The following is a 24,972-nucleotide window of genomic DNA, read 5'->3' on the forward strand; positions in this document are numbered from 1 at the left end:
TATCTCAGTAACCACACAACCGATGATCAATATTATTATGAGATGAGCGGGCTAGTTATGGGTTAACTAATGAATTATGATTGAACACGTGGTTTCAAAGTTTGGCTGCCCTATACGTTCCCATTTCATTTTATTTCATTTCATTATAATCGAACTTAAGCAACCGTTATGTATTAAATTGTTAATAAACAACGAAAGTCTATTATCTCAAAGATTACATGACTTATTTGAACATCACTAGTGTCATACGAACGAGTCATCTCTTAAACTTACAAATAACAAACTTCATAACAATTTGATATGTGGCTCAAAAGTTATGGAAAGAAAAGAAATTCAAAGACTATTTAAAACTATACCTGCTTTGATCGATACAGGGTAGGGAACGGCTTAAGCAGTAGCGCCTATTTTAATCAGTCGAAGAAAACAGGCCTCAAACTCCTGCTTTTTAATCAATATCGACAATTTTAATGATGAAAACGAAAACTTTGGTTGTCAAGCTCTCTTACGAATATAAGAAATACCGTTAATCACAAAGAAATCTGAGAACAATTGCAATTGAAACAAATCAACCTATATTGCAGCCATTCAGGAGCCACTTCGAGTGCTGAAAAAAAAACGCCTGCAAAACAGATGAAAACTGCTTAAAATAGGTTCGGGGTGATTGGAATAGTGTCCTTCGATTGGTAACTTTGATTGATGATTGTTAAAGTTTGCTAACTTAGTTTTACAATCTGAAAACAAATTCTGACAGAGAAAACGATAGAGAACAGATTGATATACTACTGTTTGAGTTTTACCCAACACATTTCGAGTATTTCGTCTGAATACACAGGCGGTTCCTAAAGCTGCTTAAAATATGTTCCCTACCCTATGTGGCCCTAACATAAATTAAATGCGGTATCGTACTATTTGAACGTTCCAAATTCATTGTTTCCTTGCGATGTGTTTAAAGTCTGAAAATGCACGACGAATCGGCCATAGGATATGATCAAAGCCAAATAACAAATCGTTTGAAATGATTAGTTTTGTCGAAATGGCAACATCCTCGGCTTTTGTACATCACCCTAATTCTGAATATATTAGTATTGGGTGGTATTCGGTCATTTCTAGCAAATTTTCTGACGTCAATCTGACCCCGGAAATACTCATATTGGGAGGTATTTAGTTATTTTGGTTGTTTTCCATAAACTAAAAGTAGTCGTCTTTAAATTCGAAATGGTGTTCAGGGTCAATGTTTGGTTTCTATGCATCATCTCGATTACGGAAATATCCATATTGAGTATTTTTTGGTCAAACATGTGCTTCCAGAAGAGGGAGGGGCGTCGAACCATTATGGACATATTTTTTACCCTTTAAAACATCCACATGCCAAATTCGGTTTCATTTTCTTGGTTTGTTCTTGAGTTGTGCAGAAATTTATGTTTCATTTGTATTGGACCCCTCCTTTCCAGAAGAGGGAGGGGTCTCAAACTATCATAGAAACCTTTATCGAGACCAAAAACCCCTACATACAAATTTTCACGTCGATCGGTTCGGTAGTTTTCGAGCCTATATGGATCAAACAGACAGACAAACAGACAGACCGGATTTTATTTGCATAGATTAAAACATCAATATTTTAGAACCTAAAGAGTGAATATACATTTATTGGATTGAAGCGTTCATGTAAATCTATTTTTACAAATGAAATTTTGAATGAGAAAGACTGGGTCTGACCGCTAGGTGGATTAATTTAGGTTTTTCTTTAGTGTTTCTGTAGTCTTTTTTATTCATTACTCATTCTTTATTTCTTTACTACTTCTCTTCTTCTTTATGTTTTCTTTACATCTTTACTTTTCCTTCACTTCTTTACTTCTTCATGGCTTCTTTACTTATTCGTGACGTCTTTTCCTTTTCTTAACTCTTTTACTTTTCTCTACTTCCATACTCCAGTTTTCTTCTTCAATTTTTCTTTTCTTCCTCTTCAATTTTTATTCGTTTGTTTACACTTTTCCTTCACTGCTTTACGTTTTCTTTATTTTTACTTCAATTTCTTTTACTACTTTGTTAGCTTTACTTACTAGCTTTACTTTATCTTTACTGCTCTACTTTACTTTTTCATCTATTGACACATTGTGGACCGGTCCTCGATCCTGATTTTTCACTAACGGGATCTAACGGACTTGTGTTGGTCTTATCAAGAAAAAAATGGCAGATTTTATTTTTTTCTACTTTTCGCAACCTTGTTTTTTACTGTTTGTTTAATACTACAGTGAGCCCAAGCGTTAAAAAGATACAAAAATGATTTCATCTGTTAGCTTCTAGCTTGTATTTTTTTCTTTTTGTTTCCTCTATTCGTTCAGTTTAAAAAAAATATTAAGAAAATAAGTTTTTGGTATATTTGCGCTTAATGCTTCCCTTCCTAGGAGTCAAAATGCCCAGTATGATTTACCCAATACCCCAAATTTCCAGTTATCACATACAGAAAATGGAATATGTTTATCTCATCTCAGGTATTCGTTAAGGCAATTCTAAATAACTGTGCAATAAAACCTGCAAAATTAGTTCATTGGTTTTACACTTTACTTACTTTTTACTGTTTTCTGATTGGTTATTTCTTTTGTTATCCTCTATGTGGTTTGAGTTACAATGAAAAGTCCTCTTCTAATCGCAATAACTCAAAAGTAATATTGGGCATCTGGTTATTATGCGACGTTTCTGATTTGAAAAGTCGACAGGCCCATTAAATTCATCAGCACCCTCAATTTGTGCAGCATTTTATTTTAATTACATGTTTATGATAAATCTACAAAAGAAGTATCATATTCACTTTCTCTCAGATAAATGTTATCAAAACATGTTTACTGACAAGATTTAGTACCGATCACTAACTAATAAATTATTCCAACTAATGAAACCATCTTCACCAAATTAGCGCCATTTACTTTCAAGTGGAAACATAATCAACGTTTTTCCTCCCGACGCTGGTCAGCCTTTGATTAGAGCAATTTTTCAGGGCAGTATTGGGGTTAACATTAAGGTTACGATAGACTTGATTGCTTAAAAAAAAATTTTTCCTTCAATTTCAATCTATCAATCTATTCGTTTTTTTAACACGAAAGTCATTCGTTCGTTTTGAGAACACCCCTCACACACCATTATCACACAATATTTTTAGCATCTAATGACTCTGTTACATATTATCATATCTCCATCGAAATTAGCAGTGCGACTCTGGTGAACTCTATTCACGAGATAGCAAAGATCAAACACTGCGAACTCCATCGATGAAAGGTAATGGGTGCGGAGTAATTGAGGACCCAGAAAAAAAACGAATAGAAAGGTGGAAAAGAAAAGAGGAGAAAAGAGCGAATTAAATTGGACCCCAAACATCGCGCACAACGGGCCACAATGTGCCACAAGAAGAAAACATATGAGGCCAGTGAAATTAAACTTCAAGCTTTCCAGCCGCCGCGGACTCGCTTATTCGTCCGTCAGACCGCCGAAAGTGTGCATCGTTCCACGGATTGGAGCGGTTTTAGTTTGAAATTTTTGGATGCAGCTGCTGAAATCCAGATCACGTAGTTATTTTTTCTTTTAATTACGGAACCTCAGCTACTTTTTATGGCAATAGTTTCAATAGCAAAGTTTTGATTGGTTGTGGATTTGTAACTATTCTATTGAAACCTTTCGCCCTAGTTAGTAGAACTTTACAAAATTCAAAGTTCAATCATGTTCCTTCAATTTTAAATGAAGTTCTGGTGTGTAAAAAGTGAAATAATTCGAAAATATTCATCACTTTTGTGGACAAATGTGGATGATTGTGCCGATATAGAATATAAATGCAATCTCTTTAACAGAAAATTGTATTCAACCACAGAAGCTATTTTTGGGATTAGTGTAGTTACAGCAGCAGAAATTGTACAGTGTTAAATAAAAAAAAATTGAATTAAACGTGAAACAACAGTGCAAGCATACGAACAACAAAGCTAAATGACAGTACAATAGGTGTATTATAGCGAAAAAAAGAAGTCAGTTTGCAAAAGTTTTGTGCGAAGAGGGCGACACATTAGCGGTGGACGGTCGCGGCCAAAATCATCCTGCACCGAATACAACCAACTAAGGAACCAGAAAGATGTCTCCAATTCTGTTTTTGATTCTGTTGGCAGGTACTAACAAATATATTATAATCTTCGAAGCTCACAATAAACTTTGCGAATTGCTATATATATTTTGTCTTGTGTAATTGAAATTCCTGTTAAGAGTCTTTAAGGTTGAAAAAAGGAAGCGTTATCAGGAGATTTAAGGCTAAAAATCGTGTTTTTTTCTTATTACTATTCATTTTTTGAGCATAGCGTCCTGAGAGCCTGAGATTAGTTGGGCGTTCAATCGACAAACATGCTGTAAGACAAACATTAAATAAGTACTAATGAAAATATTTCTAGTCTGGTGTATAATTATTTATGCCCGGTCTACAAACGTTAACTTACACTGGAGTTTTGAAAATGACAATTGGTTTCATAAGACCAAATTCTGGAATTCTGGATTCAAGGAAAAATACAAAAAAAGGATTTGTCTGCTGTTCCGATGAATTTTCGAAGTTTTCTTCGAATGTCTCCCATCAATTTCTGCACAGTGGAAACATCCCCCGTATCGGCCATTTTTTCACCACTTTGCCGTGTCAGATGATGTTTGGATTGATTTGCCACACTTCTTCAATTTACGCTTGACTATTGCCCAATATCTTTCAATGGGACGAAACTGTGGGTAGTTTGGTGGATAAACCCTGAAGCATTCTCTTTAGGGTTAGCAAGGTAAAATTTCCGACCCGGCGTTTGTCCAAAGTCCATTTTGACGTATGTTTCATCGTCCATCAAAATACAGCCGTTTTACTCTGTCAGAACTTGCTCATATAGCTTTCTTGCTCGGGTTTTGGAAACCTGGTTCTGATTCAGCGTCCTGTTGAGTTGTTTGCTGGCATGATACGACCGTAATCCTTCACGCATACAGATTCGACGAGTTGTACTATGTGCTGCATTGAACCTTTTCGTCAAGTCACGGAGGGAGACCCTAGGATTATTCCGGACTGCCCTGATGATCTTCGTTCGTAGTTCCCGGTCCAATTTTCCACTTCTACGTTTGGTTTGTTTAGCGCGATCCACCGTCACGGTATACCGATAACGTTTGAGCACGGTATTCACAGTCGATTTGGGTAGTTTGAGAGCCTTGGCGATCATTCCGTCTGACCATGCTGGGTTTTCAACGTAGGTGTGCACAATTTTTTATCGTCTCTTGCTTTCTATCTTGGATAACTTTGCAACGCGTGTACCAATCTTAACGAATTTTTTCCCACTAAAGTAAAGAAACCTCCCAGCTCAAAACGCTGTTATTAGTTTCTCGGGGCGCTGCAGTGAATAAAAGGCAACGGCCAAATACTAAGTGGAACAAACCTTATTGTCTTTCTGACAATTTTATTTTTACAGACCCATGGTTTCACAAATTAGAGTATACCGGCGTATCATGCGACTTATGGGATAGTTTTTAGCATAATTTTTCCAAAAAAGTTTTTGTTCTAAGATGCCGAGAGGGCGCATAGTCCATACAATTTGAAATAACACCATTGACGACAAATATCGTTGAAAAGTCGCGGCGTTAATTGGGTGCAATTATGGCAACGTGCTTTGTACGATGGCAGAGGAAATGTAGTTTAATTCATGTTGCTGAGCGCGTATAAAAGGAATTGTTTTTGGATAGATTCTACGCGTCCTTCGTGTACGGCTAATAAGGATTTAGGATAAGGACTGTATATGAGATTACAGTATTCCACAATTGATCTTACATGTACGGACCTTTAAAACTGTGGTTGATCCACCCAATAAATTCCAGCATACTATTTGATGTGTTGACAATACAGGTATAATGTTCTTTCAAGGGAAGAACGACTTTTACTGTATTGAGAATGTATCAAAACGCTTCTATGTCTTATGTCCGACGTTTCGGCCTTTGAACTTGGCCTTCCTCAGGGGATCTACAAAGTTATTAAAACATTTCATATAAATAGTACTTTTTTTTTCTTCAAAAACTCTAACTTTTTTTTTCTCAAAAAAAACTTACATAAAGTTGTACCGTTTTTCGTTCAGCGTACAAAGCTTTACGATAGGTTGTCATAGCTATCGATAGGTTGTCCTTCAATGTACCTATATTGAAACGTTAGAGTTAGTTTTTGCTTTAGATCTACCTACAAACGTTTATCACACCGGAAAGCATGATGCGTTGATGGATTTAGTTCGTTTTCTTCGGGCTTTTTATCGCACCTCTGATGACACCAAGACGGACTCTAACCTAAAGTTTTTGTTTCTATATATATAAATGCATGAAAACAGTATTGGTGTTTACGATCACACTTGAGCTTCTAGATCACTCCTATCCGACAAATATCGTGATAAATCTAATAACTACGCGATATATACATTTCAAAGAACAGCGTTTGCTTTCTTGAAAGTATTCGGCATTACTAATAGTAATTGATAGATGATTTTTGCGGGCGTCATTCGCAGAGGATCGCGGTGTTTGAATCGGTCGGTTATTTTTGTAATGAGCTAGCTTCGCGCGCAACATCGTTCGGTTCCGCTAATAACCACGGAGATATGATAACAAAATCTTATCTTTTCGCCGCAGTCGTAGAGATTTAGAAATAAATTCGATCCTGTTTTAACCGCTCAGCCGGTTTAGCTCGCCATTTGCTTTTATATAGACGTGTTGCAAATCGGAGTAGGTTTCATTCGGTCGATAAATATCGTGATTAATCTAACGGCTACGCAATATATACTTTCGCTTGTCTTCGTAATGAGTTAACTTCGCGCGCAACATTGTTCGATTCGTCACTTACCACGGTGACCAAACCCTACCTTTCCGTCGCAATCGTGTAAGATGCAGAGGTAAACTCGGTCTCTGACTGTGACATCTCCTTTGAAAAATCTCCTTCATTACCCTAACGATCATTAGGAAGTGGCAGGCGCCATTATGGTTCGTTGTTCATTGAAGATGGTAAACTAATCCCAAGTTGCCATATGCGTGGTTCTCTGTAAAACTTCACTAACTCAGATCCATCACGGAGGAGCAACTACGAAATGTGCGGTCGTCAAACTCAAGCTCAAGCTCAAGTTCGGTTTTATTGAGATTTTACAATATATAGTGTTTCAAACTTCCCGTTATACGCTATTAAGCTACATATTTTGACATTGAGTTCAAGTTGGCTTTTCTGCAACAATAGAATTAATTGACTTTTTTCTGAAGTTCGCCTGCATCGATAGATTCGCTGTTTTCCATGAAGAGTTTTATGTCGACTCTAACGTTTTTCTTTCTGCGTATGAGGAAAATGTTCTTTACATGAAAACGAAAAAAGGGGGATCCAAATGCGAACCATGGGGCACCCCAAAGGTGACTGAAATAGATTTTGAGAATTTATTTTGAAAGTATACCAATTGTTGGCGATTTGTAAGATATAACTAGAGCCAACACAAAAGTTGAGACAATGTTTTGTAGCTTGAAAAGTAAATGCTTTACTGAAGTCTGTGTATACCGCTTCTACATACTTGCCATAATCCATTGTATTGAAAATGAAAGTTACAAATTGCAAATTTTTCGAGGTTGTTGAGCGACTTTTATGAAAACCATGCTGTTTGCTATTGACTTTTTTTTACTTTTACTTACTTTACTTTTACGACGACAGACCGATTATCGATACAATGTCGAGTCCAGAATACGTCGTCATGTTACTCGGTCTTGGACTGCTATCCTCCAATCTCGCCTAACACCTATTTCGCGGGCATCCTCGTTGACAGCACACATCCAACGAGTGCGAGGTCTACCTCGAAGTCGACGGCCTGTATCGGGATTTCTGCTAAATATAGTCTTCGCTGGTCGTTCTTTCGGCATTCTTGCTACATGCCTAGCCCACTGTAACCTACCGTGTTTTATCCGCTTAACTATATCCGCCGATTTGTGCACCTGCGGGTGCGCCAAACACCATTTTCTAGTTTGCCGCTAAGGGTTGAACGAAAAATCCTACGCTCCAAAACACCAAGAGCTCGCCGATCGGCCTCTTTCAACGTCCATGCTTCATGGCCGTAGAGGACCACGGGAAGAATTAGTGTTTTTTTAGAGTGCAAGTTTAGTACGGGTTTGCAGACTACGGGACCTAAGATGGTTACGCAATCCGTAGAAGGCCCTGTTTGCAGCTACTATCCGCCTTTTTATCTCACGGCTAACCTCGTTGTCACATGTCACCAATGTACCCAGGCAAATGAATTCGTCGTCTACTTCAAAAATTTCCTCATCTAACACCACCTCAACACCAACATCGGTCGGACTACCACCTTCTCTACCAGCCACCATGTATTTTGTTTTGGCAGAGTTAATGATGAGGCCTATTCTCTCAGCTTCCCTGCTGAGAGGTTCGAAGGCCTCTTCTACAGCTCTACGGTTGATACCAATGATCGTCACCAATGATCAGGTTGAATTCTCGAAATTTATCGAGGATCTGTCGCAGGGTGAGCATGTGGGTTGTTTGTTCCAGACTTTAAAAAGTTCAGCTGGAATGCTGTTCTTACACTTTCATTGCTTTCTTAACCTTTTCCATGGATGGTGGGTCCACAGCTTTTCCGTCATCCTCAAGCACCATCCTGCTCCTTTTGACTACGCTGTTTTTTTCACCATTCAACATCACACTAAGTTGTTCCTTCCAGTGTTCCTGGCCACCTCCGTTCTATCGGTAATTGGGTTGTTCCTCTCCCTATCATTGCACATGACAGGTTTCGGTTCCTGATTCCATTTTTCTTCTTGTAGAAGCTTCTCGCATCGTGCCGCTCCGCTCCCAATGCTGTCGTTTCTTCCGGCGATGGACTCTTTTTCCAGCAGCTCTAGCTTCCCGGTATCTTCCTACGTTCTGACGAGTCACAGCCGTGACTAACATGTGAACTCTGGTGCGGTTCTTTTCATCCGTCGCTCGCTGGCATTCAGCGTCAAACCACTCATTGGACGTGGCTGTCGCAGATGTACCCAACACTTCTACCGCTGTGGTGCTGATTGTGGCATGTTCATTCAGGCCACCTTCAACTTGATCCTCGATCCGCTCATCAACCTTCCGCAGGTACTCTGTAGCCGCTTCTCCAGTTGATAGCCGCTGGATGATCAACTGTATCCTCCTTGTCGCCCTGGATTTTAACACGTTGGAAAACCGGGCGCGAATCTTGGATACCACGAGATAAATATCCAAGTCAACGTTTGGTCCTCTTAACGACCTCACGTCGGTAACGTATGAAAAGTGTCGACCATCAATCATAACATGGTCGATCTGAGAGCAGGCCTCTCCAATTGGGTGCCTCCAGGTGTGCTAACGTATATTCCGGCGTGCAAAATACGTGCTACAAATTGCCATATCTCCTGACTGCAGCCAAATTGACAAGCCTTAGGCCGTTGTCGTTCGTAGTAGAGTAGAGGCTTTCTCTACCAATCACGGGGCGAAAGATGTTCTCCTGCCCGATCTGCGCATTTGCATCCCCGATGACGATCTTGAAGTCATGTCCTGGACACTCACTGTACGTCTTTTCCAGGAGCTCATAGAACTCCTCCTACTCTTCAGCGGGTTTATCGTTGGACGGTGCGTACACATTTATCAGGCTGTAATTTAAAAATTTGTCCATAATTCTCAACATGCCTATACGGTCACTGACCGGCCTCCATCTAATGACACGCTTTACCTGTTTCCCTATGAGCACGAAACCGAATCCCCATTCTGCTTTCACGCCGCCACTGTAGTAGATGTGGTATTTAAACGAAGTGCCCGCAACAGGATCTACTGCCCGGAACTCGCGTTCTCCCGTTATCGGCCACCTCGCCTCCCGTATGGCAGCAACCTTCACATTCACCTTCTGCAGCTCTCAAGCCAGGATACCTGCACGTGCCGGTTCGAGTAGAGTACATACATTACAAGTACCGAGTAGTATTTTACCTTCGGCATGCAGCCTTACTAGGTCTGCGATACCTAGTCTCGCGACGGGGCTGCCGTCTTAGATATAGCTGGCGAGGCACCACTTATCGCCATTCAGCCGCCCGCTCCAAGTCAGACGCTGTTGAACGCCACCCCTAACATGGGGATACAGCCGCGAACGACACTTCATCCCAGTCAGCATACGACCATAGTTTCCACCGGGGGTTGGTTACCCGATCTCTGCCAGGGTTACTCATATCCCGGTCGGTACCTCGTGATGGCTAGGTTGGGAGTTGCTGGATAAAAGTGAATGACCACAATGGGGTCTCAAGTGACACATGCCCAGTCTTTTACCAACCAGTATAATTTTTATCTTTACATTTCGTTTTGATTGATTCAAAATGTTTTGGAATGCCAGAGATAATGGCATTTTCTTGATCGTTGTGGATAAGGTATACCGCTGAAAAGCGAAATAAGATGAAACAAGAGCCGTTGGTGGCGTATTGCTATAATTATTTCTTTGTCAAAACTTGTTAACATTTCACTCGTTGTCAACTCAGTGCAAACATTTTCATAAGAAAATTAAACTTCATTAAGCAGACAATGTGTGCAATAGAGAAAGCGAAAAATAAGCGAACTGGAAATATGATACAGATTTGAAAAAAAAATATACCGCATCCCGACGAGACTTGAACCTGCATTTCTAAGTGCCTCCGGCATGGTGTTTTGACCAATTAAACTACGGGGGATGGTGGTACTGTCCCGTTGGAATGCGGTATATTTTTCCAAATCTGTATTATTTTTCCAGTTCGCTTATTTTACGCTTTCTCTACTACACACATTGTCTGCTTAATGAACTTGAATGTTAACGGGTAAAAACTGTTGTTAAAAATAGAAATTTAGTTCGAAAAATTTAACTTGTTGGAGAAATTATATGTAAAATTTTAAACTGGTTATAAATTGAATATTTTTTGTTGAATAATTATAATTTTCAGCATTTGAGCTTGCCCCTCTACACAGAGTTATTCCCTCTACTTCAGAGTTACATTAGAGTTTGTTGAGGATTTAGAGGATAGACCATACATTTGGCACTGTTTTCGATAAAGATAATAAACTTCCGGTATTTTAACTCTTTTATATGTAATGCTCGTTCTGGCCTCTTAAGACCAGCTGAGGTACGATGCTGGTCAAACAATCCAGTCGTCATATGATCAAATCCAACCTCGGGAGATTGCGCTAGCCTCACAATTTTCCTGTATACTAACAGCCGACCGCGAAGTTTGTGTGTAATAAAAAAGGTTGGTTGCGATTGTAGCACGAAGGCTTTGCTTTGCTTTAGTTCGACTCTTAGCTTGATTATAAAAAAAATATTAGCGACTTATGAGGATATAAGACTCTTCATTTGACAATAATAGTGTGAAAATGAGTTCAGCTATCTTTAAAAAAAATGAGTGAAATTGGTCAGCATATCACTTAACATGTCAATTTGAGTCGACTGCTAAATGACATTCGGCTTGTTGGATCTCATTTAGAATTTTAGTTTTCTCAATGATTGCTGTACCTTTTTTCATAACTGTAGCAAAACGAATTTGGCAGGTGCTCCATAAAGACAACCACCGCAGCATGTGCTGTACGGCTGGCAGCGGCGGTTTCAACTTTCACTCTTTTCACTTGCCAGAAATCTAATTCGCCAAGTCGTTGCTCTCCAGTTTAACCCTTTGTACGTCGGAAGCCTCGTTGCACGTTGGGGAAAATTGCAGTGGAATGCGAGTCTGGGGATTATCCATGAAATAAATTGTCGGTATCCGGCAATGTCGTCTTCATCATTGCTGCCATTTGTACAAGCGAATATCGTAAGGTGAAAATCCTAGGTTAATGAACATACGATAAAAAAGTGGAATATTCGTGTTTATCACAGATAAGTAAATTTTCAAAATGCCACCCTTGTTACCACTGGGAGTTGGTCTTGAGGGACGATACTGGTTATATTGGTGTCCTCACTTGAAAGAAAACTGTTAGTGTCAGTACTCAGTAGGATATTTTTATTTTTTAGGAATTTTTAAGATTTATAAATATCAATATAAACTAGTTTTGATTATGTATTTTTGCAATTTTTTCCCCAAAAACAGTTTTATGTTTTATGTGTTACGAGAAGTTGTTCTCAAAAAGACACTTTCTGCAACTTTGTTATCGATGCGATCCTATTGGTTTGAATACTTCTTGTCTTTTACACGAATTATTTTTCTCGATACATCCATTTTAAAGATTGTAACCTGAGTGGTTGCAATTTTAGCACTGAGTGGAAAATTACTCCGATTAGATTACTGACAGCAAGGCAACCACTTACCACTGGCGCTGAATATTAGTTTAAATTCTCTAGAATTTTTCGTTTGTGAACGAGATTGTCGCGTTAATAGGGCTCAATAATTCGAAAACCGGTGCTGAATTCGGTCTCGGTGGGTTTATTTTGATCGGCAGCAAAGGCGGTCATTGCGGGATTATCAGTTCCAGCCTCAATCTCGGTACGGGAAACATGTCACAAAACACTTGTTTTGATTTTTTGTTCGCGTTTTGAACTGTGATATTTCAGCAGTTCGTGTCCCGTTTGTGTGTAGTTTGCTGTGAAGGTTTTTCTACTGGCCTGGGAATCGAGTGCTACGTTTTGTGTTTGCTCGCCGGCTTGGTAAGCAGTGTTCGCTACCCGGAAAAGTAACAAGGAGCTAGGAAAACCAGCCCGCCGAAGTTTGCTGCAGGGGCAACTTGGAGTACGTCAAACAAAACAAAATCCGCACCAAAACAGCCCCGAACGTCCCGCTCCGGATAAGTGTACCAATGACAGTTGAAAAAATGGAATAAACGTGATAAGTTTTTGGTTTATTTATTTTGAGTTTTATTCCCTAGCAAAAATCCTAAAGTGAAAGGTACTTTGCCGCCCTGAACTGGTGCGTAGACGATGGCTACACCAATAGCGACCACCAGTCGTTCCTTTATAATGTAGATCACAACATGAGGCGGCAAGTGACGGGTAGAGTAAACACTGCAATCGCCCGTGAGTAAAAAACATCGCATTTCGATGCCGAGGTATTTGAGAAGGCAACTGAGGGCCCAATGTTACGTAAAATTTTCTGAAAAACACGATGGAACCATCAAATTTAAAATAAAATTAGCTGCATTTGCCGAAAAATGCAAATTTATTTTTAAAATACAAAACTAATCTATCTGGCAACACTTCCGGTCAAAAATAATATTTTTTCTGGATTCCTTGGTTAATTTTTTTGGAAATTTACCTATTACTATTTTTCGGGTTTCTTACGTCTAGAAATTGTAAAAAAAATAATTACGATGTTTACAACTTTTTTCGTAAAAATGTTATATCTCGAGATTGGCTCATATTACCTCGGGCTGATAGTTGTTTCTTTTGTGAAATTTTCCAAGAAACACAACGAAATCATCAAATTTACAATAAAAATGGCTGCATTTGCCGAAAAATGTAAATTTAATTTTCAAATACAAAAATAATTCATCTGGCAACACTTCCAGCCAAAACTAATATTTTTCTGGATTCCTTGGTTTAATTTCTTCGAAAATCATCTATCAGTATTTTTCGGACATCTTACGTCTATGAATGGTAAGAAAAAGAAAAATGAGATTTTTGACAAAAATTGCGCGACTTTGCAATAAAGAGGGGGGCCTGGTGATCAGGGGTATTCCAATCGACACCGAAATTGGGATTTTTCCAAAGAGACAGTAGATGAATAATTCCCCCAACGTTGAACAAAATCTGTGATGGTCGTGTCCAAGTTGCATGTACACTTCGTATGGAATGACTCATATGCATTTTTCCTGATAGTCAAGCAGCACTTAACGCACTAAAAGCCTTCAAATATACCTCTACGATAGTATGAGAGTGCATCCTTTCACTGAAACAATTGGCAGGAAGGAATCAAGTATGGTTATACTGTACCTTCTGAAGAAGATGGGCAAACTCAATGACGAGAAATGCCGCTTCTGCGGACTTGAGAATGAAACCTCTGAACACCTACTTTGCGAATGCAGAGTATTAATACAACGCAGACTGCGTATCCTCGGTAGAGGATTCCTAAGTCCTTCCGAAATCTGGAACGAAAGCCCTTCTCAGATATTTCACTTCATACGAATTGTGATACCTGACTGGGATACACGTTTTTGGGGCCCCCATAAAACGAGAAAAAGTTCTTTTCTCTATCAAAAATGAGATTCAATCAAAAGTTCAATTTACAGTAAGAAAATTTGAACAGACCATTTCAATCTGAAACTTTCCTTCAGTGTTATTTTTTCGCGAGCGCCAATATCACAACTACATCCATAAGAGTTAACCTTCGATTCTCTTGGAATGACACACATTAACACACCATTTGAATCGAACCAGCGCGCATGGGAGATCAAGCAGGAAAGAAAATAATCCACAAGTTTTTTTTTATACATTGCTGTTGATTCCGAAAATAAGTTTACCTGTCCGAATCAAGGATACTAGATTTGCGTTGCAAAATGCAGATTTTCAGAGTCCGGGTGCAGATTTTATTGACCTGCAGAAGTGTGTAGTTTTTTCTAGTTTCTGTAAATTATTGCCAGCGTAGCCTTATGTTTGCGCAGTCTTTCTCAAATTGTGTGCAAATTTTTGCTTGCGGATCGCATTTTTTTTTCAAATTGCGGTAGGTTTTAATTTTTCAGATATCAAGAAAAAAATTCCGGATTTCAAGCAGTTGCATACATTTATTTATTTGAGCCTAATGATCTCGAACACAACTGGAGAAAGGTCTTTATCGAAGATGAAACTGATTGAAAATAGGTTGCGTACGACTATGAAGAGTGAAAGGCTGTCAAACTTAGCATTGTTAAGTTGAGAGTACAATATTCTGAAGGAGCTGAATGTTGATTATTTAATCAATAAGTTCTCTGCAAAAAAAAACTCGTAAGAAAAAATTCTAGCAAATTTTTGGTAACTTTTCAATAACAAATAAATACTTTTAACTCGTACGATAAAAAAACGGGTTTGTTTTATCCTGGGGCCCCCACTGTAATTTGGGCCCCGGGCCCCCACAATCGTAAATCCGGCTCTGTCAACGGGGAAATAGGATAAATTCACCTATATTCTGCACTAACATTGAATTTGAAATATTAAATTATGTTGTTTTGTTTACATATTTTCCAACTAAAAAACTTCTCTGAGCTCGTATTTTGGTCATATCGTTTAAAATTGGCCACTTAGGGCTCCTATTTTGGCCAATTCGCAAAAAAGTTTGTCACATGAATTTACTGTTAATTTGACTTTACCATCTAAATATTTTTTATCAGCGTAATTCCTCGTTATTGAAATAACTAAAAGGCCAGTATATGTATTAATCAAACTAAATAATAATATTATATTCACACATAGCTAGCAGTACAAAGTACTTCAAGTTATAATTTTGTTTGAATTGAGTATGATGACTGACATCCTATAATTGATCTATATTAATTTTTCGTCTGTCATTGATCTATATCAATAAGCTTCCGCTCTTTGCTTTTTCCACATAAAAACTTATTCGTATTATTTGCTAACATCAACTTCGGTATCTCGAGTGCTACTTACTATAGTCACCAGGTAAAGAGCCCGAAGCGTTAGTTTTGGTAAACACAACTGAAGTTACAGATTTGTAAATAATCTGAACAAACGGAGAACGGATTTTTTCGGGAAAGAGTGAGACGATATGGTATTCTTCGCCTTTTATCAAAGAGCGCTGCGGTCGGTTTTGTGATTTCACATGTCATGCAATATCTTATGACAGCCCAAAATACTCCATACATTTCATGTTTTGCATAAACGTTAATACGTTACTATGGTGTTGTTTACATTTGGCCAATATCAGGATTATGAATCATGGAATTGCATTGATATGTGGCCAAGAATGGATCAGTGAACGTTTTTGGAAGCAGTTGGTAATTTTGATACTCTAGAGAAAAATCATAACAAAATGTTTATTTTTTATCCATGTGCTGTAGTAAGTTGTGCCTGATACTGGTAACAAAATTTGTTATAGAAATAAGCAAACTTAAACAAAGTTATGCTTTATGAAAAATAGCTTGCAAATTACCCAAATGTTGGACTGTAAAGTAAACTGGGGAGTATAATTGGTTCCTTTATTAACCTTCTAGTGCCCAGTGCCGCCTTCAGACGGTCTTCAGTCAAACTTCTAAAAAGCTTCAATACGGAATTAAAAAAATGTTTATAAGGCTCTATAGTGATTTTTTCGAAGTCCGTCTAAAAATTAATTTGGGCACCAGAGGGTTAAATTTTTTTTATTTTACTACAGTTTGTAATAATTTTGTCGAATAATATCAGCAGTTTCAATAGCAGATTTCGAAATAAGAGTAATTTGAGATACCTTTTTGCAATTATCAGTTTTATTAGTAGTATTAGTAGTAGCTTTTTATTATGGGGTTTACAGCCTATGGCTGGTTCACCCCAGAATCATGGCCAAAACTGGTGATATGACTAAAACCGGTGCTTCTACCCTACGTTAGCTAGACAGGGGTCATATACCAATTTTATTAAAACACATATCGACATTTATGTCACTTATTAATTATTCAACATATGTTCAATAAATTACCGAACATCTTCTCTGAACAGGCTTCGCTTATTCCACCTTTCTTCCTTACCTCTCTTTTAAATGTGAACAACCCTGCTTCATGAGCCGTCATATTAAAGAAGATCGCTTAAGAGACCAACCACAATGCAGCTTTTTTTTTGTTCACACAACATTTATTTGACACGGCACATCACAATGCAGCTCTTAACTGTTCTGACGAACTTGAAACTTTAAGTTGGAGAACGTGTTCAATATCTTCAACCTCTATTTTAAATCTCGCACGAACGATGTGTCTGCATCAATCCCAAACTGTTTTTGCTTGATTACAACGTCTAATTCGATGGTCATTCGAGTCCGACAAGGTACATTTTTCGCAAGGAGTTAAACTGACATGCCCGATACCATAGGCTTCCAGCTTTTCTCTGTTTGGAATTAAATCGTTTACAAAGGCAAACAGATTTGCCCTGTCTTGAAAATTTATAAAATGTAAGTTTATATTGTCCCTAATATACTATCCCATTGGAGATCTAATTTTGTTTCAATTTTTAGGACATGACCATGTTCTCTTTCCTATATATGCGTGAAGTACTGTATAAAAAGCCTCCTGTTTCCGTCAGCGCTCATTGTCATTTTCAATTGAGAATGGTGAGGTGATAAACTCCGCTTTCATTTGAAAAGCATTTGTATCAATTTCAAGCCCTTCAGTTGTCAAAACTCAAAGCAAGAGTTTTTGACTGGGTTTTATGTGACTCACGAAGTGCTGGAAAATGATACAAAAGCTTTTCAATTGAAAGCGACGGGTCAAAGCGTCACAACCACCTGATAATTGTCAATTGAAAATGACTAAAGAAGAGGTATACCACAAAAGATCAAAATAATGGTCGCAGTGGTCCAAATCTTACAAAAAAATATCGATATTATTTTCGGCACATTTTGCATATTGAAGTATAAGTACAACGATACGCCGTGTTGAGTCGAGAAAATTTCCAGCTCGAAAAGATCCTCGACCTGATCGGGAATCGAACCCGTAATCACAACCGTGTGCGAGAGCTGGCTGACCGACATCTCTAACCACGGAACCACAAGGACCGCGTGATGTAAATTATGAAGCTCATAAAATTGATCAAAATATAACAAATATCCGAGCACAATAAAAAAATTCTGAAACTTAATTAAAAAAAAAAAGAAAATTTTTGGTGTAACACCAGATCTCGATGAATCATACATTTCTGAGACATTTGGCCAAAAACAATGTTTTTTGAAATATCGAACATTCTATTAACTGCTTTGTCTCATCGATTCTGCATAGAGACTTATTTCGAAAATACAAAAGTGAGATTTCAATTATCACCCAAGTTTTCAAGCAAAATTCGCCATAACTGCCTAATTTGAATTGTTTGCCGCAAATAAACAGATGATGTATATGCAAGTTTTCTTCTCTAAACTTGTAAAGGTTATGATGCAAGTTGAAGATTTGACTGTCAGTCTTCCTGCAACCTCAGTGTTATAAAACAGGATACCAGAGAGAATCATATATGCAGAATTGAAGAATGTTATGCCTCTATATTGCTGCAATCGAGTCGGTAAGCGTTTTTATAGAACGAGTACATCTACTAAGGCTGCTGGTAGCTTTTTTTTAGCCCAAACTCAAAAGGTTGAGCGGATGGATTACACGCAAACGTTGCTCACTTCCGACTTTAAAAAATTCGGTTGGAATGCCGTCCTTTCCAGCTGGTTTCTGGCTTCTTAACTCTTGACATACTTTTCTGACCTCACCCAAGCTTGGCGGATAGATAGCTTGTCCATCTTTCTCAATTTCTCGTTGTCATTCAACAACACTTCGAAATGGTGTTTGCAACGCATGGCCACCAGTATCTCATCGGTTATCAGGTTCCCTTCGCTGTCATTGAATATGGCATGGATTGGTATAGTCTGGTTCCTGATTACGTTTACCACTTTATAGAAACTTTTCGTGTTATACACGTAGAAGCATACCTGTGCCTTCGCAAATGATCGTTCGCAATGTTTGCGTTCCGTGCGTTGGTGAAGTCTCGTTTCGGCTGCTCTAATCTCTCGATACCTCTTCCTCATCTGGTTTGTACCACGATTTCCTGCCATCATTGTGCGCGGACGGGCCGGTTCTCGATTACGGGAATTAGGTATCATACTGGGTGGTATTTGTTTATATTAGTCTTCATTCCCAAAATCGGGAGTCGCCATCTTGAATTTTAAAGTACCATTCGCGGTCGATTAGCTCTCAGGGCATCCTGGATTCTGATTCTGAAAATACCCATATTTGACCGTTCTACAGTCAAATATACCTCTAAAACGATAGGGAACAGTATCAATGAGATCAACTGCGTTACAGAGTTTTATACTTATTTACGAGAAGAAGAAGATAAATAACTTAGTTCATTCAATTTGTCAGCGAACTCGTTCAAACGCGTATAGGAAATAGAATAAAAATAGTTTATAGTATTTTAATAAACAGAATAAAAATATCTAGGTATATGATTTAGTTGAAAATGTTTGAGACAATCTGAAGATGAAAATTTTTGGTTTATTTTCTTAGTTACTGTTAAACCTTGTTTTCCATAATATTATGATGTTGTTCCTTCATCTTATTTTCAGCACCTCAGTTGTTATTAGCAGAGAAGGACAATTCAGTACGTCCAACAACGGACACCTACCTTGCCGACAATGTAGGCCAAGAAAGTATATTTCACCCATCCATCTTCAACACCAGCGTTGGAAGCTTTCGAAAACCCAAGCGAGCAACGGGTGAAATTCCGCTATTAATCATCCGTCCTATTGACAAGAAAAGGAAAAAGCATTATTTCAATGAACCAATGGTAAAACTCATGTCTGGTGGCGTTGCATCGTATGGTAACTACCCTGGTAAATCACAACAATGTCTATTGAAGGTACAGTTTTTAAATCATCGTTTTTTTTTTATTTCCTCAGAAATCCATACCAACGACGGTGAAGTATTTTCTCTAGAACACATGTTGCCAATTTTGGGCTTAGAAGGAATGGTCTTCAATGGACTTCCGAAAATTCCTCACTATTCTCATCAAATCAAACCAACAGATTCAGATGCTCACTTTTTCACACAAAAGATTCGAGATCAGCTATTCCCAGCACCTCTGACCATAAAGGCTAGTGATACTCCTATCGCGACTTCACCACATCATTCGGCAGCTCCAATAAACTATGTTCCTGCCATTAACACAGAAGAACAGCTGCTGAAGCTAGGGCATCAAGCCCTAGGCAAATTGGAAACACCTGGATCGCCGCCATCATCTACATCCTCATCGTCATCGTCGTCGTCATCGTCATCACCAGCGTCTGCTGATAGCCCAACCTTTTCTCCTCTAGTTCAGGAAAAACCAGCGTTCGTCAAACCTGAAATGTTACCCACCAAATTTCACTTCAATAAATTCCAACCGGAAAACATGATGATTAAAGCGATTCCCATCAATCCTAGTCCAAACTATGGACCTGTAAACTTCTTTGGAATGCACAACGACATTGTAAAACATTACAAGCCGTCCTTCATGTTCTTACCGCAATCTCAACCGCACAAATGGTTGGATCTGCCCAAAAAACCCATGATGGTAACTCCGTTGTCAATTAGTACTAATTTCTTCTCATCCAAACCTTCAAGTGCGGACGGTAATCACCAACAGCTACAATCACCGAAAACATTTTATCACATACAGCCACAACATCACCAGTCTTCTCCGGCACCTCAGACTCACATAAACTATTATTTCCCGAAAGAGATTGAAAACATACCTCAGCCGCAAGCGCAGATTCAATCGCATCCACAAAACATCCAGCATCCGTCAGTACCGGTGAATACAGTTCAAAATGGTGAGCATGTCAATTTTGTCGTGGCAAAGCAACCTGTTATAGAAGTGACTTCCGAAAAAGCTTACAAGCCATACAACGCTCATCTGAAACACAAATTCCCAAAACCAACATATGGCGATCAGAATGGCGGCGAGCCTTCGTTTTACATCCACAAGGAGTTTGATTTTTCCGGTAAAACAAACGGTAACAGCCAGAACAACATAGTGACTGAATATCATGGATCGCACAATCTACCAACGGTAGAAACGCAACACCTACCAGAGCCGGTTCCATATTCAGCGCCCCAATATTTGCCCTTGCCACAGGCGCAACCACTGCAACAACCAGCACCTGCCCAAACGTTACATCAAACGCATTCGGCATCAACTCCCCAACCATTCACTCACTACAACCCGATAGTTTCTAGCCAGAACCATTGGAAATTGGGACGGAGGAATCACGAGCACATAAAGCCCGTCGTGGAAATTACCAATCCCGAAGCGGACAGTTCGCATGCTTCTTCGTCGCTTGTACCGAAGACACTGAAACCGGCAGAAAAATCCACGACGGAAGTTCGAATCGACGTGAAACATGTTCCGTACGTGCGGCAGACGACCGAAGGCAAGCAGGAGTCGAAAAAGAATGGTGACAGTAGCAGCAGCAGCAGCAGCAGCAACAGCAGTAGTAGTAGCAACGTTATCAGTAACAGTGAAAGCAGCAGCAGTGCCAGCAATATCGGTACAAGTTCCGTTCGAACCACAACGCGGTCTGCCCGGCAGGGATGGTAAGTGGGATTTTTCTCTAACTTTCGGCTTATTGATTTATTGTGCCAGGGTTTTTTAAGAAAATTGCTGTTGTGCATGTTTAATTAATGGATGTTTCAACACAAATAAGTTTAACATGAATGTAGATAATAAACATAATTTAACAATTGTATATCAAAAAATCGGTTACTTCCACATTTAATCTCTGGCATTATCTAACACAATTTTTGCGTTAAATGTGCCACTTAAATCCACGACTGCAAAAGAAATCTTATGCAACCGCCACGGAAGAAGGAAATTATTATGACAAAATATTGAATAACCCAGCCGGTAGGGTAATTACAACCCATGCCATAGCTCCAATTTCTCTTTCAACGCGCCTTTCGATTCGCACTTTCCATAAGACAAATTTGGTCGTACGCTCAGCACACATACCCACTAATCGGCTAATTTATTTTTCTTTCCGATATGATTATTTCTCTCTTTTCAATGCAGATTTCCCAAAACCAGAGGGGCCGGTCCGAAGAAGACTGGAACTGGAGTAACAGGTTGAACCCATCAACCGCGGATCAAATGAACGAACAATGAAGTTTGATTATGCCGTAAACATAGATTGATATGGATGATTGAACAACGGAGACGCCGGCTGTGGGAAACAACGCCCATATTTCGGTTACAAAAATAAACTCAATTTGTGCCGGTATATTTCGAATGCGGAAAAAATCGAAGCTTTCGTTACTCGCTTTTTTAATTTAGATACAAAATCGTTATTGCCAATGGCACTTGAGTATATGTTATTTATTTATTAAAGTAGAGTTTTGCTGTTATCATTAGAACCAATATTTCTTATTACAATACGTAGGTTAGTTTTATTGACTCTGATTACAGTTTGAACTACGTGCGAGTGTGATGATTCAAGAGAGATATTTTACGACTGAGTGAGCGTTTGCAGAAATTTAATGACTATGATTAATAAACGAAACCTAGAATAGTTACACGGGAAAAAAGCTAAAGGAACTCAATACATTATGAGGGATACTGTTTACAATCTCGTTTTTTTTTTTTTTGTCGCAATTATTCAGCATCATCAGTTGAATCTTGGCGCATTTATTTATTTTTCTGGGCTCAATGGCTGGGACTTTAACATTCTAGCATAAAACAGCAGAACTAGAACCACACATAGAATAGAACAGCAAATTGAAATGATTGCAGATTTCAGATGACGAGCGTAAAATTAAAACGAAGTTGCTATTATAATTGCGGTCTCTACTGATTCATCCGAAATAATTGCCTCGTCGTTGAGCAGGCGTTATGATTCAATGAACTTTTGGCGTACGTATGCATCATCCTAGTTGCTATCATTACCACGGCCTTCCGGTAATCAATCTTAACCTTCACATCTCCGACGTTTTAAATTGCGAGTCTGAGATTACAGCTTTGCCTACAACTGGACAATAAGAATAAAAAACTGAATTACACAGCAGACGATAATACAGTCAATATTGTATTTGCAAGCAACCTAATTTCAGACGTCAGCAACGTAAAAGTTCACTGGTAAATGACTATCCATATTGAAAAAGGTGTTTTTTTTTGGCTACCTTCTAGACACGTGTCAGATCTTCATTATTTGTTAGAGCACGATCGCAAGGTTAAGTTAGAATAACGACAGCTTATCAATATATTTATTGCAATAGGTTTGGGAATACATTCAGTTAGAGTTAATCAATTTGATGAAATGTAGTGGTAAATTTGATGAAGAGAAGCGTTGTTTAGCTGACTTGAAGTCATTCGAAAATAATGTTGAAGGTTGCTGGAACAAACTTGTTAGTGGACTTCACCGTCGAAACGAAACATCGTGGATGCAGCTGAAATACGCTCCAAAAGATTAGACAAAACTTTTTGACCGACTCTGCAACGATACAATGAATGCGATCTTGCAACTCCACACACTTAGAATGTACTGTCAAATCTCGGTAATTTGCGGCCGAGAATGACACCACTCGGTTAAAAAACAGCAGCTGTTACATTTTTTCGTAAATCTCGATTTAACCAAACCGAAATGTTGGCACAAAATATCTAGGGATACCATCCGTCCTGATTTAGCAGGACATGTCCTGATTTTGAGACCCGTTTAGAGCGTCCTGATTTATTTTTCATATTTTAGCATTTGTCCTGATTTTTTTGAAGGATGCCTGATATTCAGAAATAGTGAAGATTGTTCAGTACTCATCTTGACCCCGGAAAGAAACGGACTCATTTCGAACAAATTTTTTCTTTGGTTGAATCTTGACGGGAAAAATCGTCTAGTCATTGAACCCGTAAACATCTGACAGTTGTTAAGTATAATTTCAAACAGTTTACGTGTGCTACATTTTTAGGTATCTACCACATACATAAGACATATGTAACACTCCATAAAAGTTGGAAATCTTCCAAAAAAGTTGTTCCAAAATGAACTACTCGAATTGGTACCACCCTCTGAATAAAATCACTGCTTGAGTAGTTTATGAAGGCGGTGTACCTGCGCAGCCTTGCATTTGTATCGTTCGTACTCGAAAAATGCTGCATTGATTTTATAAAGAACTTTTTGACAGTTTTTTATGAGGTTTTCTTTGAAACTCGATAAAGCCGAAGAAAAAAGAAAATTCATTTTGTTCATTATTCGTCGAGCAGTTGGACAGGGTGAGGTAAGAAGTACTTTGGGGCAACGTGTACCAGAAGAAAACGCCAGTTCACACTACACCGCATATCACCTGATATCAGGCGATTCGTGCTATCGAGGCCATATTACCATATTACCTGATATCTCATACAATCGAGCTGTCAACGGATATCACCTCGGCTACATGCTATCGCGGATATCATGTTCGAAAACCAATACTAACCACATTTCAAGCAGTCGGCAACACCGCCAACAGACATTTGACGCAACCCTACAAATTTCGCAATTCACGTTGCATGCGAGAAAAAAAGGAAGGAAATATTTTTGCTACTTCCATCCCGCACTTGTTGACAATTGCATATGAGAGTTCGCGTTGGTGCGAGCCAACTCGCTGACATCTCTATTCTGATCCCATTGCTTTTGTTGTCTGGTTTTAGCTTTGACCTGTTTTTGTTTTCTTCTCTTTTCAATTACCAAAGCAAATGTCAAATCATATCAGCTCACTCTCATGTGAACGCTCGAGGTGATATCCGATATCATCTGGCGATATCAAGTGATATCCGGCGTAGTCTGAACAAGGCATCATGTATGTGTATCTACTAACGCCTGATAAATCAAAGTTGCAGAATTGAATCGTCCGAGAAATACGTTAAATAAATTAATGAGTGTTTTGGCGTATGTTGCAGTGCAAATCCCAGATTGTGGAATTATTTATCGATATCTCGAAAAATGATAGCTTAGATCAAATTTGGGGCAGAAAAAAAGGTGTCCTGATTTTTAACTCCGACCAAATGGTAACCCTAAAAATATCCGAAATATCGGTAGTGTTGCTGAATTATGGGTTTCACTGTTTCTTGGTTGAATTTTCAGTAGATTGAACCGCAATGGCTCGGTAATATGCATGACCGAGCCGAGCCCCATTCTTAAGTGTGCAAAAGTTTTATTGACAATCGAGCTAGTAGTTTAGAATTAATATTAACTGAGTCAACGCAGTCACAGTTTCCTCTAAACAATTCACGTTGAAGCTGTTTTCTCAAAAATATAGAAAATAAAAACTTTGGCAAGAGGTACAGATTTTGGTACAGATTTTTCCCGGAAATAGTACAGATG

The 24,972-nt window shown here is 38.7% G+C and overlaps 1 protein-coding gene across 4 annotated transcripts; it reads left to right on the forward strand.

Annotated features, from left to right (window-relative positions):
- Positions 1-3,459: 3,459 nt before the first annotated feature.
- On the forward strand, positions 3,460-22,457 carry LOC129725548 (uncharacterized). 4 transcript variants are annotated; one of them, XM_055681524.1, is made up of 5 exons: positions 3,460-3,560; positions 3,840-4,148; positions 19,213-19,479; positions 19,546-21,220; positions 21,696-22,457. In XM_055681524.1, coding segments are annotated over exons 2-5 (1,977 nt in total). In that variant the 5' UTR covers positions 3,460-3,560; positions 3,840-4,114; the 3' UTR covers positions 21,697-22,457. The 4 variants fall into 4 exon arrangements, with proteins under 4 accessions (XP_055537499.1, XP_055537501.1, XP_055537502.1 ...); XM_055681526.1 differs by having other exon boundaries at positions 3,474-3,560; positions 3,860-4,148; XM_055681527.1 differs by having other exon boundaries at positions 3,474-3,560; positions 3,879-4,148.
- The last annotated feature ends 2,515 nt before the right edge of the window (positions 22,458-24,972 follow it).

This window comes from Wyeomyia smithii, chromosome 2, assembly GCF_029784165.1.
Source record: "Wyeomyia smithii strain HCP4-BCI-WySm-NY-G18 chromosome 2, ASM2978416v1, whole genome shotgun sequence".
In the NCBI taxonomy this organism is placed as follows: Eukaryota; Metazoa; Arthropoda; class Insecta; order Diptera; family Culicidae; genus Wyeomyia; species Wyeomyia smithii.